Here is a 22413-nt window from a genome sequence, read left to right on the forward strand (position 1 = left end):
ACTGCACCATAGACTCAACACTGCACCATAGACTCACACTGCACCATAGACTCAACACTGCACCATAGACTCAACACTGCCCATAGACTCACACTGCCATAGACTCAACACTGCACCATAGACTCAACACTGCCCATAGACTCAACACTGCACCATAGACTCAACACTGCACCATAGACTCAACACTGCACCATAGACTCAATAGTGCCCATAGACTCAACACTGCCCATGGACTAGCATTGTCCATTGACTAGCATTGTCCATAGACTATGGTGACTAGGAGATGTTAACTACCTCGCCGTGTGTACAGGAGGTCGTGGGTTCGATCCCGACCCTGACGCCTGCTGCTGCTGCTATAGATTTGGAGTCTGCGTGTCTCTCTCTCTGTCTCAGTGGTCGCGTGGAATTTTTCTTCAGGTCGTCTGGGTTTTCCCCTCCCCATATAGAATCGACATCTACACAGCAACTCAGCAGTGCCCCTTAGGGGCCGTCCATAAATGACGTCACGCACCTAAGGGGGGGGGAGGGGGTCAGACATTTGTGACGATGTGTGACGAGGGGGGAGGTGTGAAATGTGACGTCACATCAAAATGCGTAGCTTTAAATAAATATAGAATTGTTATAGCAACACTAATTGTGATAATTGGTTTTTTAACCCTTCTATCTGGCGCCTTTTGGCGTCATCTGGTCCAACACCAAGTGAGACTAGGCTCTAAGGAAAGCTGTCTCGGGTGTGGACCAATCAACTTCAAGGACAGTGCACATACATTATCAGAGTTGTGTTTTTTGTTTGTATTACGACTGCAGGTATTGCGGTCTATGCAAACATGACTCCTTGTAAAAAGGTGTCAGTTTTGTTGCCAGATAGAAGGGTAAAAAACCAATTATCATATTTTTACTGGCAAATGAGGTTCCCATAACTCTAATTGTTATAACAACACTAATTGTTATAACAACACTAATTGTTATAACAACACTAATTGTTATAACAACACTCCTACAACATCAGAGTGCAGCGCCACAATAAACACGCACCACAATGACAATAGTTTAAAGCGATTTGAAGCATGCTTTATTTTCAAAATGGAAATATGGTTTTGGGGGGGGGGGGGGCAGAGCTTTGTGACGTCATATTTGAGGGGGGGGGGTCTGACTTTTTGTGACGTCGTGTGACGAGGGGGGGGGGGGTGAGGGTTGAAAATCGTCCAAAACCGCGTGACGTCATCTATGGACGGCGCCCTTACCTGGTGGTACAATAAAATAACTGGATATCTTCTTGGTTCTTTCGGTGAAGTCACGTAGAAGGGAAGTAATAAAATAATAAAAATAAAACAATTCTCACGACGTTTCGGCTGCTTGCGTTGTGGCCGAAACGTCGTGAGAATTGTATTTTATTATGTTTTATTTTTATTAATTTATTATTTCTATTCTACGTGACTTTATCGAAAGAACCAAGAAGATGAATCCCTGCAGTCACGAAAGCTTTAAATCGAAATTTTGTTTCATTTTTATTATTTTATTATTTCCCTTCTACGTGACTTTACCGAAAGAACCAAGATGATGAATCCCTGCAGTCACGAAAGCTTTAAATCGAAATTTTATTATGTTTCATTTTTATTATTTTATAATTTCCCTTCTACGTGACTTTACTGAAAGCACCAAGATGATGAATCCCTGCAGTCACGAAAGCTTCAAATCGAAATTTTACTGGACATCCACTGGACATTTATGAAGAAGAGCTTCATGGCTCATCGGATTTCTCTGACGACGCAGACCTCCTCGAGGACTGTGCCCAGGGACACGGAGCGGGCTACCGGGGCACGACGGCCGTGACCCGGCAGGGCACGGCGTGTCAGATGTGGAGCAGCGAGACGCCACACAAACCCCTGTGAGTGAGGTGGTGGGTGAGTGGGTGAGTGGGATGGTGGGTGAGTGGGTGGGTGGGTGGGTGAGTGGTGGGTGAGTGGGTGGGTGGGTGAGTGGGTGAGTGGGGTGGTGGGTGAGACGGTGGGTGAGTGGGTCAGTGGGTGGGTGGGTGAGTGAGGTAGTGGGTGGGTGGGTGAGATGGTGAGTGGGTGGGTCGGTGGGTGGGTGGGTGAGTGAGGTGGTGGGTGGGTGGGTGAGTGGGTGGGTGAGTGGGTCAGTGGGTGGGTGGGTGAGTGAGGTGGTGGGTGAGTGAGATGGTGGGTGAGTGGGTCGGTGGGTGGGTGGGTGGGTGAGTGAGGTGGTGGGTGGTGGGTGAGTGGGTGGGTGGGTGAGTGGGTCAGTGGGTGGGTGGGTGAGTGAGGTGGTGGGTGAGTGAGATGGTGGGTGAGTGGGTCGGTGGGTGGGTGGGTGGGTGAGTGGGTGGGTGGGTGGGTGGGTGAGATGGTGGGTGAGTGAGATGGTGGGTGAGTGGGTCAGTGGGTGGGTGGGTGAGTGGGTGGGTGGGTGAGGTGGTGGGTGAGTGGGATGGTGGGTGAGTGGGTGAGTGAGGTGGTGGGTGGTGGGTGAGATGGTGGGTGAGTGGGTCAGTGGGTGGGTGGGTGAGTGAGGTGGTGGGTGGGTGGGTGAGATGGTGAGTGGGTGGGTCGGTGGGTGGGTGGGTGAGTGAGTGGTGGGTGGGGTGGGTGGGTGAGTGGGTGGTGAGTGGGTCAGTGGGTGGGTGGGTCAGTGGGTGTGTGGGTGAGTGAGTGAGGTGGGTGAGTGGGTCAGTGGGTGGGTGGGTGAGTGAGGTGGTGGGTGAGTGAGACGGTGGGTGGGTCAGTGGGTGGGTGGGTGGGTGAGGTGGTGGGTGGGTGGGTCGGTGGGTGGGTGAGTGAGTGAGATGGTGGGTGGGTTGGTGGGTGAGTGGGTCAGTGGGTGGGTGGGTGGGTGAGTGAGGTGGTGGGTGAGTGAGGTGGTGGGTGAGTGGGTCAGTGGGTGGGTGGGTGAGATGGTGGGTGAGTGAGTGAGATGGTGGGTGAGTGAGACGGTGGGTGAGTGGGTCGGTGGGTGGGTGGGTGAGTGAGGTGGTGGGTGAAATGGTGGGTGGGTGAGGTGGTGGGTGAGTGAGACGGTGGGTGAGTGGGTCAGTGGGTGGGTGGGTGGGTGAGTGAGATGGTGAGTGAGTGAGATGGTGAGTGGGTGAGGTGGTGGGTGAGTGAGATGGTGGGTGGGTGAGGTGGGGGGTGAGTGAGATGGTGGGTGAGTGAGATGGTGGGTGAGTGAGATGGTGGGTGAGTGAGATGGTGGGTGAGTGAGATGGTGGGTGAGTGAGTCAGCGAGATGGTGGGTGAGTGAGATGGTGGGTGAGTGAGTCAGCGAGTGAGTGAGACGGTGGGTGAGTGGGTCAGCGAGATGGTGGGTGAGTGAGATGGTGGGTGAGTGAGATGGTGGGTGAGTGAGATGGTGGGTGAGTGAGATGGTGGGTGAGTGAGTGAGTGAGATGGTGGGTGAGTGAGATGGTGGGTGAGTGAGATGGTGGGTGAGTGAGTCAGCGAGTGAGTGAGACGGTGGGTGAGTGGGTCAGCGAGATGGTGGGTGAGTGAGATGGTGGGTGAGTGAGATGGTGGGTGAGTGAGATGGTGGGTGAGTGAGATGGTGGGTGAGTGAGTCAGCGAGTGAGTGAGACGGTGGGTGAGTGGGTCAGCGAGATGGTGGGTGAGTGAGACGGTGGGTGGGTGAGATGGTGGGTGAGTGAGATGGTGGGTGGGTGAGATGGTGGGTATTGTCTATGTGTCCCACCCACGTGGTCTGTGTCTCTTTCTCCCGACCACGTGTCCTGTGTCCTGACCACGTGTCCTGTATCCCGACCACGTGGCCTGTATCCTGACCACGTGTCCTGACCACGTGTCCTGTATCCTGACCACGTGTCCTGTATCCTGACCACGTGGCCTGTATCCTGACCACGTGTCCTGACCACGTGGCTTGTGTCCTGACCACGTGTCCTGTGTTCCAACCACGTGGCCTGTAACCCGACCACGTGTCCTGACCCCGTGTCCTGTATCCTGACCACGTGTCCTGACCACGTGGCTTGTGTCCTGACCACGTGTCCTTGTGGCCCACAGCTACTCTCCGACGACGCATCCGTTGGCCGCGCTGGAGGAGAACTTCTGCCGCAACCCGGACAACGACACGAAGGGGCCGTGGTGCTACACCACAGACCCCCAACTCCGCTACGACTACTGCAGCGTGGAGGCCTGCGTACTGCCGCCCAGCGACGAGCGCACAGGTGTGGCGGGTGAGGTGGTGGGTGGGATGGTGGGTGAGATGGTGGGTGGGATGGTGGGTGGGTGAGTGAGTGAGATGGTGAGTGAGTGAGATGGTGGGTGGGTGGGTGGGATGGTGGGTGAGATGGTGGGTGAGTGAGATGGTGGGTGAGTGAGATGGTGGGTGAGATGGTGGGTGAGATGGTGGGTGGGATGGTGAGTGAGTGAGATGGTGAGTGAGATGGTGGGTGAGATGGTGGGTGAGATGGTGGGTGAGTGAGATGGTGAGTGAGATGGTGGGTGAGTGAGATGGTGGGTGAGTGAATGAGATGGTGAGTGAGATGGTGGGTGGGTGAGTGGGTGAGATGGTGGGTGAGTTAGATGGTGGGTGAGATGGTGGGTGAGTTAGATGGTGGGTGAGTGGGATGGTGGGTGAGTGAGATGGTGGGTGAGATGGTGGGTGAGATGGTGAGTGAGTGAGATGGTGGGTGAGTGGGATGGTGGGTGAGATGGTGGGTGAGATGGTGAGTGAGTGAGATGGTGGGTGAGATGGTGGGTGAGATGGTGGGTGAGATGGTGGGTGAGATGGTGGGTGAGATGGTGAGTGAGTGAGATGGTGGGTGGGTGAGTGAATGAGATGGTGGGTGGGTGGGTGGGATGGTGGGTGAGATGGTGGGTGAGTGAGATGGTGGGTGAGATGGTGAGTGAGTGAGATGGTGGGTGGGTGAGTGAATGAGATGGTGGGTGGGTGGGTGGGATGGTGGGTGAGATGGTGGGTGAGTGAGATGGTGGGTGAGATGGTGAGTGGGTGAGATGGTGGGTGAGATGGTGGGTGAGTGAGATGGTGGGTGAGATGGTGGGTGAGTGAGATGGTGGGTGAGATGGTGGGTGAGATGGTGGGTGGGTGGGTGAGTGACATGGTGAGTGAGATGGCGGGTGAGATGGTGGGTGGGTGGGTGAGTGACATGGTGAGTGAGATGGTGGGTGAGATGGTGGGTGGGTGGGATGGTGTGTGGGTGAGATGGTGGGTGGGTGGGTGGTGGGTGGGGGATGTGGGTGAGATGGTGGGTGAGTGAGATGGTGAGTGAGATGGTAAGTGATATGGTGGGTGAGTGGGTGGGATGGTGGGTGAGTGAGATGGTGGGTGAGTGGGATGGTGGGTGAGTGAGATGGTGGGTGAGATGGTGAGTGAGTGAGATGGTGGGTGAGATGGTGGGTGAGATGGTGGGTGAGATGGTGAGTGAGTGAGATGGTGGGTGGGTGAGTGAGTGAATGAGATGGTGGGTGAGTGAGATGGTGAGTGAGTGAGATGGTGAGTGAGTGACTGATGGGTGAGTGAGATGGTGGGTGAGTGAGATGGTGGGTGAGTGAGATGGTGAGCGAGTGAGATGGTAGGTGAGTGGGATGGGGGTGAGATGGTGAGTGAGTGAGATGGTGGGTGAGTGAACTGGTGGGTGAGTGGTGAGTTAGTGAACTGGGGTGTGAGTGAGATGGTGGGTGAGTGAGATGGTGAGCGAGTGAGATGGTGGGTGAGTGAGATGGTGGGTGAGTGAGATGGTGAGTGAGTGAGATGGTGGGTGAGTGAGATGGTGAGTGAGTGAGATGGTGAGCGAGTGAGATGGTGGGTGAGTGAGATGGTGGGTGAGTGAGATGGTGGGTGAGTGAGATGGTGAGTGAGTGAGATGGTGGGTGAGTGAACTGGTGGATGAGTGAGATGGGGGCTGAGTGGGTGAGGCGGATGGATGGGGGCAGGCAGGGTGGGTGGGTGAGCGAGATGGTGGGTGAGTGAGATGGTGAGTGAGTGAGATGGTGAGTGAGTGAACTGGTGGGTGAGTGACATAGTGGGTGAATGAGTGAGATGGTGAGTGAACTGGTGGATGAGTGAGATGGGGGCTGAGGGGTGAGTGAGATGGTGGGTGGGTGAGCGGTGGTGCAGCGGCTCGCGATCCGCAACTACGAACCCCAGCCACCCAGGTTCGAGTCCCGCTCAAGGGCCGCCATCCGCCAACACCCGGAGCGTCTCGATCTAGGGTCTCTCCCCTAGGTCCACTGAGCCCCAAATGAGTAGCCGGTGTGGCGCTGTACAGCAAATGTCACCGCTGGGAGAGACAAAGGCGGTCGGCGCTGCTGCTGCTGCTGCTGCTGTTGCTGCTGCTGTTGCTGCTGCTGCTGCTGCCGCTGCTGTTGCTGCTGCTTCTGCTGCTGCTGCTTCTGCTGCTTCTGCTGCTGCTGCTGCTGCTTCTGCTGCTTCTGCTGCTGCTTCTGCTTCTGCCGCTGCTGCTGCTGTTGCTGCTGCTTCTGCTGCTGCTGCTGCTTCTGCTGCTGCTGCTTCTGCTGCTGCTGCTTCTGCTGCTTCTGCTGCTGCTTCTGCTTCTGCCGCTGCTGCTGCTGCTGCTGCTTCTGCTGCTTCTGCTGCTGCTGCTGCTGCTTCTGCTGCTGCTGCTGCTGCTGCTTCTGCTGCTTCTGCTGCTGCTGCTGCTGCTGCTGCTGCTGCTTCTGCTGCTTCTGCTGCTGCTGCTGCTTCTGCTGCTGCTGCTTCTGCTGCTTCTGCTGCTGCTGCTGCTGCTGCTACTACTGCTGCTGCTGCTACTACTGCTGCTGCTACTACTGCTGCTGCTGCTGCTTCTGCTTCTGCTGCTGCTGCTGCTGCTCGCTACTAACAGCACTCGCCCCTACAGCCTGCCCAAGGGCCTTTGGGGTGGGTGGGTGCATGTTGAAGCCACGTGATGCGGCAATGTCTCACTGCTATTGTGACGTCACAGGGCAGACCACGTGGGGCGAGGTTGCGGTGCACGACACGGCGCCGTCGACTAGCGCCTCGTCGCCAGGCGAATGTGGCCGTTTGTTGGTTTAGCATCCGTCTCGAGAGACGGGTTCATTGCGACGTGGCTAGGCGATGTTGACTACCTTGCCTGGTGTACAGGAGGTCGTGGGTTCCACCATCATCTTCATCATCATCACGGTGGCTCGGAGATGTTGACTACCTCGCCTGGTGTACAGGAGGTCGTGGGTTCCACCACCATCATCATCACGGTGGCTAGGAGATGTTGACTACCTCGCCTGGTGTACAGGAGGTCGTGGGTTCCACCACCACCATCATCACGGTGGCTAGGAGATGTTGACTACCTCGCCTGGTGTACAGGAGGTCGTGGGTTCCACCACCATCATCATCACGGTGGCTAGGAGATGTTGACTACCTCGCCTGGTGTACAGGAGGTCGTGGGTTCCACCACCACCATCATCACGGTGGCTAGGAGATGTTGACTACCTCGCCTGGTGTACAGGAGGTCGTGGGTTCCACCACCATCATCATCACGGTGGCTAGGAGATGTTGACTACCTCGCCTGGTCTACAGGAGGTCGTGGGTTCCACCACCATCATCATCACGGTGGCTAGGAGATGTTGACCATCTCGCCTGGTCTACAGGAGGTCGTGGGTTCCACCACCATCATCATCATCACGGTGGCGAGGAGATGTTGACTACCTCGCCTGGTGGACAGGAGGTCGTGGGTTCCACCACCACCATCATCATCATCACGGTGGCTAGGAGACGTTGACTACCTCGCCTGGTGGACAGGAGGTCGTGGGTTCCACCACCACCATCATCACGGTGGCTAGGAGATGTTGACTACCTCGCCTGGTGGACAGGAGGTCGTGGGTTCCACCACCATCATCATCATCATCACGGTGGCTAGGAGATGTTGACTACCTCGCCTGGTCTACAGGAGGTCGTGGGTTCCACCACCATCATCATCATCACCATCACGGTGGCTAGGAGATGTTGACTACCTCGCCTGGTGTACAGGAGGTCGTGGGTTCCACCACCATCATCATCACGGTGGCTAGGAGATGTTAACTACCTCGCCTGGTCTACAGGAGGTCGTGGGTTCCACCACCACTACCACCACCATCATCATCATCACGGTGGCTAGGAGATGTTGACTACCTCGCCTCAACTACAGGAGGGCGTGGGTTCGATCCCGACCCTGCCGATGCCTGCTGCTGTATATTTGGAGTCTGCGTCTCTCTCTCTCATCATCATCACGGTGGCTAGGGACATGTCCACTCCCTCTGCTGTTGTTGAGACACTAAATGTGGAAACCGGTCCTGGCCTATTGATTGTACTGCTAATGAAACACCCAATGTCGGATCCGGCCCCAGAGTTCTTCTTGTGCTGAGCCAGGTCCGGCCGATGAGATGGCCATTCCCAGAATGGGGGCCCGTGCAGCAGCTGATGGGATGGGTTAAAACATAGCAGGAGTAGAGACGGATCTATGTGTGTGTGTGCATATATGTGAGATGTGATGATATCGTGCACGCTAATGATTGTTTATTAGGGTTAAAGTTAAGGGGACAGGGAAAACATTCAGCGTTTATCTCTCGTTGTTCATTAACAAACTACTGTTGCAAATGTGGACAGTTTTAAAATGCGTGCGTGTGTGTGTGTGTAAACTATGTGTGTGTGTGTGTGTACACTGTGTGTGTGCGCACGTGTGTGTATTCACGTGGAGCTGATCTATACTCTGACCATCGACTAGTCATCTGTAAGATGCGCCTGCCTTTCTTCCACTCCGGTGGTGGGTGTACACCCAGGATCCCATTCCAACCAAAAGTGGCCTGGTCTCAGTTAGCTGATGAAAGTTGCAAGCGAGAATTTCATCATCGCTTGCAGCTGGGATTGGCATCGTCCCCCACTCCACCTGATGTCGAGGGGAAATGGGCGAGGTTTAGGACTGTGACTCATGCAGCTGCAATGGCTGCTTTGGGTACGCGGTCCAGACCTCCCCAGAAACCCTGGCTGACAGAGGAGGTGTTCAGGTTAATTGAGAAAAAGCGACAGGCCCACTCTCATCGCCTACAGCATCCCACGTCAGAGAATGAGGAGGTTTACCGCAGCCTTCGCTCGGAGGTTCGGAGAGCCGTGAGGCGCTGCAAGGATGGGTGGTGGTCGCGGGTTGCTGAGGAGATGGAGTCTGCCCCAGTGGCCCGCGATCACAAATCACTATTTAACTCCATCAAAAATTAACCTGCAGCGCCACACCTATTACCATCATTAGGGGAAAAAATGGTGATCCAATCTCCGACCCCCTGGAACAGGTTTTCAGATTTGCTGAGCATTTCTGTGAGGTCCTGGGGGAGGGCAAATCCCTCACCCAGGAAAACATCATGGCACAAAGTGGGGATGACCCTGCTGAGGCTGCGGTGCCTCAAATATTGGAAGAAGAAGTCACCCCCTGTGAGTGGCTGGCTGAGGTGCCATCTGTTGAGGAAGTACTGAAGGCGATCCAGAGTCTGAAACCAGGAAAGGCACCGGGCAGAGATGATCTCCCAAGCGAAATGCTGAGGGAGGGTGGCGTTTGTGCACAGACTGCCCAACATGACATCATAACAACAGGCTGGACCACTGGACGGGTTCCGCAGGATTGGAAGGATGCCCTGGTGGTCCCCCTCTTTAAGAAGGGGGACCGCACAGACTGTAACAACTACAGGGGCATCTCACTCCTCAGTGTGCCGGGAAAAGTCCTGGCAAGGATTATTCAACATCGCCTTGCTAGGCACGCTGAGGAGAGGCTTGCGGAGCCCCAATGCGGTGTCAGGAAAGGGCGGTCTTGCACAGATGCCGTATTTTCTGTCCGTCTGCTACAGCAGAGGTGTAGGGAATTCCAACAAGACCTACATCTTTGCTATATTGACCTGGTCAAGGCCTAGGATACCATCAGTAGGCCTGGACTCTGGGTTGTTCTGCGTGATTTCGGAGTCCCTGACCCTCTGCTCACGATCATTAAGGACCTTCATGATGGTGAGCGGGCCTGGGTAAAACTAGATGGCCGGGAGTCAGAGCCATTCCATGTACACCTTGGGGTGCGACAGGGATGTCCTCTGGCTCCCACATTATTTAACATCTATTTTGACCACGTAGTTCTCGGGGGAATTTTCATTTAGGTACAGATATAATGGGAGGCTGATCGATGCCCGGGTGCGGTCAAGGGATGGCTCCCTATTGGTCAACCACGTTATGTATGCCGATAATTTGGTAATTGCTGCTCATTCAGAGGAGGAGTTGGAGACGCTGCTGTTGAAACTGGAGCGTGCCACTAAGAGGTGGGGCCTTACCATCAGCCCCACCAAAACTAAGCACCTGCCTGGGTATTTTGTACCATCGGACACTCCACTCCCACAACTCCCAATCGGTGATAGGGCAGTTGTGGAGAGAGTGGAGAGTTTCCTATACCTGGGCAGTGTGCTCATGACCGGCTCCGGTTTAACAGCAGAGGTCTCACTCCGAATCAGTCGAGCGGCAATATAGTTTCATCAGTTGCGTAACGCTGTGTGGAAGCTACCTGGTCTGTCGCTCCGCACGAAGCTTCAGGTCTTCTCGGCCACAGTCATTCCCTCCCTTCTCTACGCTTGCAAAACGTGGACCCCCCTAATGGAGCATCTCCGCCGGTTAGAAACATTTAGGCTGGCCTGCCTACGATCCATCCTGAGTTTAACCAGGCTGGATTGTGTGAGAAGCTCACAAATCATTGAAAGATCTGGGCAAAGTCCCATCGGCGAGCTCCTCCGGCAGGCAAGGCTGCGTTGGCTGGATCATGTAGCCCGCATGCCCAGCCACCACATGCCTAAACAACTTTTGTTCGGCCGGATCGAGGGGGCTAAATGGGTGCGGCACAGGCTAGAGAGATGGAGTGATGTGGTACAGGAGGACGTGGAGCTGAGTGGATTTGCCGATGACTGGTACCAGCGGTGTCAAGATCGGCCTCAGTGGAGGAGGCTCGTGAAGGACGCTACTGGGCAGTTGGAGGCAGTCGCCCTCCAACAACAACGGAGGGCGGAGGAGCGACGCTCACAACAACGAGCGGAGCGCCGGGTGACTAAAGCACAGCAAGTTGGCACAGTAGGGGGCACAGGTGGTGCATCAGCCAGTCATCTCGGTCATCTCAGTCAGTCGACCCGTGGCACCTGGGTCTGACCCGTGACCTCCTGCCAGCGGGTGTTCGACACTTCATGTGGCCTCAAGGTGCACGTGGCCTGGCACAAGCGTCGTGGTGACGTCACCGCCACTTAGTGGCGAATGGCGGTTGTTGTAATTGTGTGTGTAAACGTGTGTTGTGTGAGTGTGTGTACACGTGTGTGTGTGTCTACACGTGTGTGTGTAGACGTGTGTGTGTGTTTCTACCCGTGTGTGTGTCTACACGTGTGTGTGTGTGTGTGCGTCTACACGTGTGTGTGTGTGTCTACACGTGTGTGTGTGTGTCTACACATATGTGTGTGTTAGTGTGTGAGTGTGTGTGTGAGTGTGTCTACACGTGTGTGTGTGTGTGTCTACACGTGTGTGTGTGTGTGAGTGTGTCTACACGTGTGCGTGTGTGCGTGTGTGAGTGTGTGCGTGTGTGAGTGTGTGTGTGTCTACACGTGTGTGTGTCTACACGTGTGTGTGTGTCTACACGTGTGTGTGTGTGTGTCACACCACCCCACTCCCCCCCCACACCACCCCCTCCACCCCTTCAGGGGGCACCCCCGCTCGCTATCAGCACTTGCCCCTGCAGCCTGTGAGAGGCTACCCGGGGGCCCTTTGTCTCTACCTTTGTGATGCGCGTGCCACCGAATGAGGCCGCAGCCTCCGCCCCCGCCTCTCTCGCTGTGGGGGGGGGGGCTGCCTGTCTAAGGCTGTATAAGGCTGTGTGATGCTGTCTGTGTGAGGCTGTCTGCCTGTGAGGCTGTGGTCAGCTGTGTGAAGCTGTCTGCCTGTGATCAGCTGTCTTCATCTGTGTAAGCCTGTGGTCAGCTGTGTGTGTGAGGCTGTCTGCCTGTGTGAGGCTGTGTTCATCTGTGAGCCTGTGGTCAGCTGTGTGTGTGAGGCTGTCTGCCTGTGTGAGGCTGTGTTCATCTGTGAGCCTGTGGTCAGCTGTGTGTGTGAGGCTGTCTGCCTGTGTGAGGCTGTGTTCATCTGTGAGCCTATGGTCAGCTGTGTGTGTGAGGCTGTCTGCCTGTATGAGGCTGTGGTCAGCTGTGTGAAGCTGTCTGCCTGTGGTCAGCTGTCTTCATCTGTGTAAGCCTGTCTGTCTGTGTAAGCCTGTCTGCCTGTGTAAGCCTGTCTGCCTGTGTAAGCCTGTCTGTCTGTGTAAGCCTGTCTGACTGTGTAAGGCTGTGTGAGGCTGTCTGTGTGAGGCTGTCTGCCTGTGGTCAGCTGTCTGCCTGTGATCAGCTGTCTTCATCTGTGTAAGCCTGTGGTCAGCTGTGTGTGTGAGGCTGTCTGCCTGTGTGAGGCTGTGATCATCTGTCTGCCTGTGTAAGGCTGTGGTCAGCTGTGGTCAGCTGTATGCCTGTGGTCAGCTGTTTGACTGTGTAAGCCTGTTTGCCTGTGTGAGGCTGTGTGAGGCTGTCTGCCTGTGTGAGGCTGTGGTCATCTGTGAGGCTGTGTGAGGCTGTGGTCATCTGTCTAAGGCTGTCTGCCTGTGATCATCTGTCTGCCTGTGTAAGGCTGTGATCAGCTGTCTGCCTGTGTGAGGCTGTGTTCATCTGTGAGGCTGTGGTCAGCTGTATGTCTGTGTAAGCCTGTCTTCATCTGTCTGCCTGTGATCAGCTGTCTGCCTGTGTGAGGATGTGTGAGGCTGTCTGTCTGTGTGAGGCTGTGGTCATCTGTCTGCCTGTGATCATCTGTCTGCCTGTGGTCAGCTGTCTGCCTGTGTGAGGCTGCCTTCATCTGTATGCCTGTGTAAGGCTGTAGTCAGCTGTCTGCCTGTGATCAGCTGTCTGCCTGTGTAAGGCTGTAGTCAGCTGTCTGCCTGTGATCAGCTGTCTGCCTGTGATCAGTTGTCTGCCTGTGTAAGCCTGTCTGACTGTGTGAGGCAGTGTGAGGCTGTCTGACTGTGTAAGGCTGTGGTCAGCTGTCTGTGTGAGTCATTGATCAGCTGTCTGCCTGTGTAAGCCTGTCTGACTGTGTAAGCCTGTCTGCCTGTGTAAGGCAGTGGTCAGCTGTCTGCCTGTGTAAGCCTGTCTGACTGTGTGAGGCAGTGTGAGGCTGTCTGCCTGTGTAAGGCTGTGGTCAGCTGTCTGTCTGTGTAAACCTGTCCAAGGCTGTATAAGGCTGTGGTCAGCTGTGTGAGGCTGTATGCCTGTGGTCAGCTGTCTGCCTGTGTAGGCATGTCTGCCTGTGTACGCCTGTCTGACTGTGTAAGGCTGTGGTCAGCTGTGAGGCTGTGGTTAGCTGTCTTCATCTGTCTGCCTGTGTAAGCCTGTCTGTCTGTGTAAGCCTGTCTGACTGTGTAAGGCTGTGTGAGGCTGTCTGTGTGAGGCTGTCTGCCTGTGGTCAGCTGTCTGCCTGTGATCAGCTGTCTTCATCTGTGTAAGCCTGTGGTCAGCTGTGTGTGTGAGGCTGTCTGCCTGTGTGAGGCTGTGATCATCTGTCTGCCTGTGTAAGGCTGTGGTCAGCTGTGGTCAGCTGTATGCCTGTGGTCAGCTGTTTGACTGTGTAAGCCTGTTTGCCTGTGTGAGGCTGTGTGAGGCTGTCTGCCTGTGTGAGGCTGTGGTCATCTGTGAGGCTGTGTGAGGCTGTGGTCATCTGTCTAAGGCTGTCTGCCTGTGATCATCTGTCTGCCTGTGTAAGGCTGTGATCAGCTGTCTGCCTGTGTGAGGCTGTGTTCATCTGTGAGGCTGTGGTCAGCTGTATGTCTGTGTAAGCCTGTCTTCATCTGTCTGCCTGTGATCAGCTGTCTGCCTGTGTGAGGATGTGTGAGGCTGTCTGTCTGTGTGAGGCTGTGGTCATCTGTCTGCCTGTGATCATCTGTCTGCCTGTGGTCAGCTGTCTGCCTGTGTGAGGCTGCCTTCATCTGTATGCCTGTGTAAGGCTGTAGTCAGCTGTCTGCCTGTGATCAGCTGTCTGCCTGTGTAAGGCTGTAGTCAGCTGTCTGCCTGTGATCAGCTGTCTGCCTGTGATCAGTTGTCTGCCTGTGTAAGCCTGTCTGACTGTGTGAGGCAGTGTGAGGCTGTCTGACTGTGTAAGGCTGTGGTCAGCTGTCTGTGTGAGTCATTGATCAGCTGTCTGCCTGTGTAAGCCTGTCTGACTGTGTAAGCCTGTCTGCCTGTGTAAGGCAGTGGTCAGCTGTCTGCCTGTGTAAGCCTGTCTGACTGTGTGAGGCAGTGTGAGGCTGTCTGCCTGTGTAAGGCTGTGGTCAGCTGTCTGTCTGTGTAAACCTGTCCAAGGCTGTATAAGGCTGTGGTCAGCTGTGTGAGGCTGTATGCCTGTGGTCAGCTGTCTGCCTGTGTAGGCATGTCTGCCTGTGTACGCCTGTCTGACTGTGTAAGGCTGTGGTCAGCTGTGAGGCTGTGGTTAGCTGTCTTCATCTGTCTGCCTGTGTAAGCCTGTCTGGCTGTGTGAGGCTGTGGTCAGCTGTCTGTCTGTGTGAGGCTATGTGAGGCTGTCTGCCTGTGTGAGGCTGTGTGAGACTGTTTGCCTGTGTGAGGCTGTGTGAGGCTGTCTGCCTGTGTGAGGCTATGTGAGGCTGTCTGCCTGTGTGAGGCTGTGTGAGACTGTTTGCCTGTGTGAGGCTGTGGTCATCTGTCTAAGGCTGTATAAGGCTGTGGTCAGCTGTGTGAGGCTGTGTGAGGCTGTCTGCCTGTGTAAGGCTGTGGTCAGCTGTCTGACTGTGAGGCTGTGTTCAGTGTCTGCCTGTGTGAGGCTGTCTGTCTGTGTGGCTTTGAGCGGCTGTGGCTGGCTGTGTGTATCTGGCTGTGTGTGTGACTGTGTGTGTGTGACTGTGTGTTTGTGTGGCTATGTGTGTATGTGTGACTGTGTGTGTGGCTGTGTGTGTGACTGTGTGTGTGTCTGTCTGTCTGTGTGTGATTGTGTGACTGTGTGTGTGGCTATGTGTGTGTCTGCCTGTGTGTGTGTATCTGGCTGTGTGTGTCTGTGTGTATATATGGCTGTGTATGTGTTTGCGTGTCTGTGTGTGTGTCTGTCTGTGTGTGTGTCTGTGTGTTTGTGTGTCTGTGTGTGTGTGTCTGTGTATATATGGCTGTGTGTGTGTCTGTCTGTGTGTCTGTGTGTCTGTGTGTGTGTCTGTGTATATATGGCTGTGTGTGTGTCTGTCTGTGTGTCTGTGTGTCTGTGTATATATGGCTGTGTGTGTGTCTGTCTGTGTGTCTGTGTGTCTGTGTGTGTGTGTCTGGGGAGCGGTAGTGTAGCGGTTAGCGCGCTGCGCTATGAACCTGGCGACCCGGGTTCGATTCCCGCTCACGGCTAACACCAGTGACGATTATCTGAACCGGTCCTGGGCCTCCCCTAGGTCGACTCAGCCTGAAATAAGTACCTGGTGCGGTTTGTAAACATCGCCACTGGGGAGACAAAGGCGGTCGGGCGTGGTGCTGGCCACCCACCCCCTCGTGTACCGTTCTGGCCTTCATAGGTGCTCGCTAACAGCACTTGCCCCTACAGTCTGTTAAGGCTATACAGGGGATCTTTGTCTTTGTCTTGTCTGTGTATATATGGCTGTGTGTGTCTGTGTGTGTGTCTGTGTGTCTGTCTGTCTGTCTGTGTGTGTGTGTGTGTGTCTGTGTGTCTGTGTATATATGGCTGTGTGTGTGTGTCTGTGTATATATGGCTATGTGTGTCTGTGTATGTCTGTGTGTGTGTCTGTGTATATATAGCTGTGTGTGTATATATGGCTGCGTGTGTGTCTGTGTATATATGGCTGTGTGTGTGTGTCTGTGTGTGTCTGTGTATATATGGCTGTGTGTGTCTGTGTGTGTATGTCTGTCTGTGTATGTCTGTGTGTGTCTGTGTGTGTGTCTGTGTATATATGGCTATGTGTGTGACTGTGTGTACGCTCCCTCTAGAAACTATCTCGCCATGCTCTCTCGCTCTGCGACCACCACGATCTCTCCCCTCCTGCTGCTGCTGCTGCTCTCCCTGACGCTCATGGCGAGCGAGATGCTAGCGGTTCGGGGTAAGTTGATCCGTCAATTCCGATGTGGGGGGTGGTGGGAATTTTATTTGTTTCAATATTTTTTAAATATGTTCCCCCCCCCCCGGAGTATTTTGGGCTCCCCGCCGTACGTCTCGCGTTATCCGAAGCGTTGCTTGCGTTGTTTGAGGCCGTGCAGAATACATTTGAAATCTCGTTGAGGCTGCCACGTGAAGTGTCGAACGCCCGCTGGCAGGAGGTCACGGGGCAGACCCAGCAGGTGCCACGGGTCGACTGACCGAGATGACCGAGATGACTGGCTGATGCACCACCTGTGCCCTCTACTGTGCCAACTTGCTGTGCTTTAGCCACCCGGTGCTCCGCTCGTTGTTGTGTCACGGGGCAGACCCAGCAGGTGCCACGGGTCGACTGACTGAGATGACCGAGATGACTGACTGATGCACCACCTGTGCCCCCTACTGTGCCAACTTGCTGTGCTTTAGCCACCCGGCGCTCCGCTCGTTGTTGTGAGCGTCGCTCCTCCGCCCTCCGTTGTTGTTGGAGGGCGACTGCCTCCAACTGCCCAGTAGCAGCAGCGTCCTTCACGAGCCTCCTCCACTGAGGCCGATCTTGACACCGCTGGTACCAGTCATCGGCAAGTCCACTCAGCTCCACGTCCTCTTGTGCCACATCGCTCCATCTCTTCTCTAGCCCGTGTCGCGCCCGTTTAGCCCCCTCTATCCGGCCGAACAAAAGCTGTTTAGGCATGCGGTGGCTGGGCATGCGGGCTACATGACCCAGCCAACGCAGCCTTGCCTGCCGGAGGAGCTCACCGATGGGACTTTGCCCAGATCTTTCAAGGATTTGTGAGCTCCTCACACAATCCAGCCTGGTTAAACCCAGGATGGATCGTAGGCAGGCCAGCCTAAATGTTTGTAACCGGCGAAGATGCTCCATTAGGGGGGTCCACGTTTCGCAAGCGTAAAGAAGGGAGGGAATGACCGTGGCCGAGAAGACCTGAAGCTTCGTGCGGAGCGACAGACCAGGTAGCTTCCACACAGCGTTATGCAACCGATGAAAAGATAATGCCGCTCGACTGATTCGGAGTGAGACCTCTGCTGTTGAACTGGAGCCGGTCATAAGCACACTGCCCAGGTATGGGAAACTCTCCACTCTCTCCACAACTGCCCCATCACCAATTGGGAGTTGTGGGGGTCGAGTATCCGATGGTACAAAATACCCAGGCAGGTGCTTAGTTTTGGTGGGGCTGATGGTAAGGCCCCACCTCTTAGTGGCAACCTCCAGTCTCAGCAGCAGCGTCTCCAACTTCTCTTCTGAATGAGCAGCTATTACCAAATCATCGGCATACATAACGTGGTTGACCAATAGGGTGCCATCCCTTGATCGCACCCGGGCATCGATCAGCCTCCCATTATATCTGTACCAAATGGAAATTCCCCCGGTACAGCTATTGAAGGCTTCACGAACTACGCGGTCAAAATAGATGTTAAATAATGTGGGAGCCAGAGGACATCCCTGTCGCACCCCAAGGTGAACAGGGAATGGGTGATGGTGGTGGGGGGGGGGGTGTAGGTGGTGGGGGGGGGGTTGTGGGGGGGGTGGGAGGTGGTGGGGGGGGGGGGGTGGAAGGTGGTGGGGGGGGAGGTGGGAGGTGGTGGGGATGGTGGTGGTGGTGGTGGTGGGACGGGTGGTGGTGGTGGGGGTGGTGGTTGTGGAGAAGGTTGGTGGTGGTGATGGTTGTGGTGGTGGTGGGGAGTGGTGGTGGTGGTGATGGTGGTGGGGGTGGTGGGGGGGTGGTGGTTGTGGTGGTTGTAGTGGATGCTTGGACAGACATCAGAGAGAGTGAGAGAGGGGGGAGAGGCAGAGAGAGGGGGGGAGGAGAGTGTGGAGTTGTATTGGTGTGTACCCAGGCACTGTGTGAGTGTGTGAGTGTGTGTGTGCGTGTGTGAGTGTGTGTGTGAGTGTGTGAGTGAGTGTGTGAGTGTGTGTGTGAGTGAGTGTGTGAGTGTGTGTGTGAGTGAGTGTGTGAGTGTGTGAGTGAGTGTGTGAGTGTGTGAGTGTGTGTGTGAGTGTGTGTGTGAGTGAGTGTGTGAGTGTGTGTGTGAGTGAGTGTGTGAGTGTGTGAGTGAGTGAGTGTGTGAGTGTGTGAGTGTGTGAGTGTGTGTGTGTGTGTGTGAGTGTGTGTGTGAGTGTGTGAGTGAGTGTGTGAGTGTGTGTGTGAGTGAGTGTGTGAGTGTGTGTGTGAGTGAGTGTGTGAGTGTGTGAGTGAGTGTGTGAGTGTGTGAGTGTGTGTGTGTTCGTGAGTGTGCGTATGTGTGTGAGTGTGTGTGTAGTGTGTGTGCGAGTGTGTGTGTCTGTGTGTGTCTGTGTTTGTCTGTGTGTGTGTGCGTATGTGTGTGTGTGTAGTGTGTGTGCGAGTGTGAGTGTGTGTGTGTGTTTGTGTGTATGTCTGTGTGTGTGTGTCTGTGTGTGTTTGTCTGTGTGTGTCTGTGTGGGGAGTGGTGGGTGTAGTGGTTAGCGCTACGCTGCGCTACGAACCCAGCGACCCAGGTTCGATTCCCGCTCACGGCCAACACCACCACGTGACGATTATCAGAACCGGTCCTGGGCCTTTCCTAGGTCGACTCAGCCTCAAACGAGTTCCTGGTGTAGCGGTGCAGTAAACATCGCCACTGGGGGAGAGACAAAGGCGGCCGAGCGTGGTGGTGCTGGCCACCCACCCCCTCTGTGTGTGCCGGTAGCCTTCATAGGTAGCTGCTGCTACTCGCTACTAACAGCACTTGCCCCTACAGCCCTGCTAGAGGCTACCTGGGGGACCTTTGTCTTTGTGTATTCATAGGTGTTGCTGCTACTCGCTACTAACAGCACTTGCCCCTACAGTCTGCTAGAGGCTACCTGGGGGATCTTTGTCTTTGTGTGTTCATAGGTAGCTGCTGCTACTCGCGACTAACAGCACTTGCCCCTACAGTCTGCTAGAGGCTACCTGGGGGAGCTTTGTCTTTGTGTGTTCATGGTTAGCTGCTGCTGCTGCTGCTACTAACAGCACTTGCCCCTACAGCCTGCTAGAGGCTACCTGGGGGACCTTTGTCTTTGTGTATTCATAGGTGTTGCTGCTACTCGCTACTAACAGTACTTGCCCCTACAGCCTGCTAGAGGCTACCTGGGGGAGCTTTGTCTTTGTGTGTTCATAGGTAGCTGCTGCTACTCGCGACTAACAGCACTTGCCCCGACAGTCTGTTGAGGCTACACGGGGGATCTTTGTCTTTGTGTGTTCATAGGTAGCTGCTGCTTCTCGCTACTAACAGCACTTGCCCCGACAGCCTGCCAGAGGCTGCACGGGGGACCTTTGTCTTTGTGTTTGCTGGGGTGTAATTACAGTCGGATAGGCGACTTAATGAGGCCCTCAGCGAAATGCCATTCACGAAAATTAATGAAGAGACCGAGGGGGTGATGGTGGATGGGGGTGACAGCTCCTGGCTTACACACAGAGACCCACAGACTCACCACACAGAGACCCACAGACTCACCACACACAGAGAGACCCACAGACTCACCACACAGAGACCCACAGACTCACCACACAGAGACCCACAGACTCACCACTCACACAGAGACCCACAGACTCACCACACAGAGACCCACAGACTCACCACACACACAGAGACCCACAGACTCACCACACAGAGACCCACAGACTCACCACACAGAGACCCAAAGACTCACCACTCACATAGAGACCCACAGACTCACCACACAGAGACCCACAGACTCACCACACAGATACCCACAGACTCACACAGAGACCCACAGACTCACCCACACAGAGACCCACAGACTCACCACACAGAGACCCACAGACTCACCACACAGAGACCCACAGACTCACCACACAGAGACCCACAGACTCACCACACAGAGACCCACAGACTCACACAGAGACCCACAGACTCACACAGAGACCCACAGACTCACCACTCACACAGAGACCCACAGACTCACCACACAGAGACCCACAGACTCATCACACAGAGACCCACAGACTCATCACACAGAGACCCACAGACTCACCACTCACACAGAGACTCACAGACTCACCACACAGAGACCCACAGACTCACCACACAGAGACCCACAGACTCACCACACAGAGACCCACAGACTCACCACACAGAGACCCACAGACTCACCACTCACACAGAGACCCACAGACTCACCACACAGAGACCCACAGACTCACCACGCAGAGACCCACAGACTCACCACTCACACAGAGACCCACAGACTCACCACACAGAGACCCACAGACTCACCACACAGAGACCCACAGACTCACCACTCACACAGAGACCCACAGACTCACCACACAGAGACCCACAGACTCACCACACAGAGACCCACAGACTCACCACTCACACAGAGACCCACAGACTCACCACACAGAGACCCACAGACTCACCACACAGAGACCCACAGACTCACCACTCACACAGAGACCCACAGACTCACCACACAGAGACCCACAGACTCACCACACAGAGACCCACAGACTCACACAGAGACTCACAGACTCACACAGAGACCCACAGACTCACCACTCACACAGAGACCCACAGACTCACCACACAGAGACCCACAGACTCACCACACAGAGACCCACAGACTCACCACGCAGAGACCCACAGACTCACCACTCACACAGAGACCCACAGACTCACCACACAGAGACCCACAGACTCACCACACAGAGACCCACAGACTCACCACACAGAGACCCACAGACTCACCACTCACACAAAGACCCACAGACTCACCACACAGAGACCCACAGACTCATCACACAGAGACCCACAGACTTGCTACACAGAGACCCACAGACTCACCACACAGAGACCCACAGACTCACCACACAGAGACCCACAGACTCGCCACACAGAGACCCACAGACTCACACAGAGACCCACAGACTCACCACACAGAGACCCACAGACTCACCACACAGACACCCACAGACTCACCACACAGAGACCCACATACTCACACAGAGACCCACAGACTCACACAGAGACCCACAGACTCACCACTCACACAGAGACCCACAGACTCACCACACAGACACCCACAGACTCACCACACAGAGACCCACAGACTCACCACTCACACAGAGACCCACAGACTCACCACACAGAGACCCACAGACTCACCACACAGAGACCCACAGACTCACCACTCACACAGAGACCCACAGACTCACCACACAGACACCCACAGACTCACACAGAGACCCACAGACTCATCACACAGAGACCCACAGACTCACCACACAGAGACCCACAGACTCACCACACAGAGACCCACAGACTCACCACACAGAGACCCACAGACTCATCACTCACACAGAGACCCACAGACTCACCACACAGAGACCCACAGACTCACACAGAGACCCACAGACTCATCACACAGAGACCCACAGACTCACCACAGAGAGACCCACAGACTCACCTCACAGAGACCCACAGACTCATCACACAGAGACCCACAGACTCATTCACCCCTCCCGCGTGCCCCCCTACCCCAGGTCAGACGTTTGAGGTGCGAGGCTACCGCAGGAGCGACGAGTCCTACATCTTCTCGGCGACGCGGGAGGTCTACACCGTGACCTCTGTGTCGGAGTGCGCAGAGAAGTGTGAGGCCGAGACGGCCTTCACGTGCAGGTGGGGGTCACACACTGGGGGTCACTGGGGGGTCACTGGGGGGTCACTGAGGGGGTCACTGGGGGTCACTGGGGGGTCACTGGGGGGTCACTGGGGGGATCACTGGGGGTCACTGGGGGGTTAGACACTGGGGGGGGTCACTGGGGGGGTCAATGGGGGGTCACTGGGGGGTCACTGGGGGTCACTGGGGGGGGTCACTTGGGGGGGTCACTGGGGGGGTCACTGGGGGGTCACTGGGGGGGTCACTGGGGGTCACTGGGGGGTCACTGGGGGTCACTGGGGGGTTAGACACTGGGGGGTCACTGGCGAGTCATTGGGGGGATTCAGTCACTGGGAGGTCACCAAGGTCATGACCATCACCAACCACGATCATCTTGACGGCAAGGCTCTCACCTCGCTACCCCCTCCCCCCTCCTCCTATCCTTCCCCCCCCCCCTCATCCCTGCTCCCCTCATCCCCCCCCTCCCCTTCTCCTCCCTTCCCCCTCATCCCTCTCCCCCTCCTCCCCCCCCCCCTCCTCCTCCTCCCTTCCCCCTCATCCCCTCCCCCCCCTCCCCCTCCTCCCCCCTTCCCCCCCCCTCCCCTCCCCCCCTCCTCCTCCCC

At 55.6% G+C, this 22413-nt stretch overlaps 1 protein-coding gene across 1 annotated transcript in view; it reads left to right on the forward strand.

Moving 5' to 3' along the window:
- The window catches only part of LOC133360639 (plasminogen-like), a 39790-nt gene that overhangs the window by 11923 nt on the left and 5454 nt on the right, over positions 1-22413 (forward strand). The window contains exons 2-4 of the mRNA XM_061579436.1: positions 1774-1888; positions 4029-4192; positions 21675-21810. Of these exons, the coding sequence (XP_061435420.1) occupies positions 1774-1888; positions 4029-4192; positions 21675-21810 (415 nt within the window). The remainder of the gene's footprint in view (positions 1-1773; positions 1889-4028; positions 4193-21674; positions 21811-22413) is intronic.

This window comes from Lethenteron reissneri, chromosome 69 (assembly GCF_015708825.2).
Source record: "Lethenteron reissneri isolate LAM-NWPU_2019-01 chromosome 69, ASM1570882v1, whole genome shotgun sequence".
NCBI lineage: Eukaryota > Metazoa > Chordata > Hyperoartia > Petromyzontiformes > Petromyzontidae > Lethenteron > Lethenteron reissneri.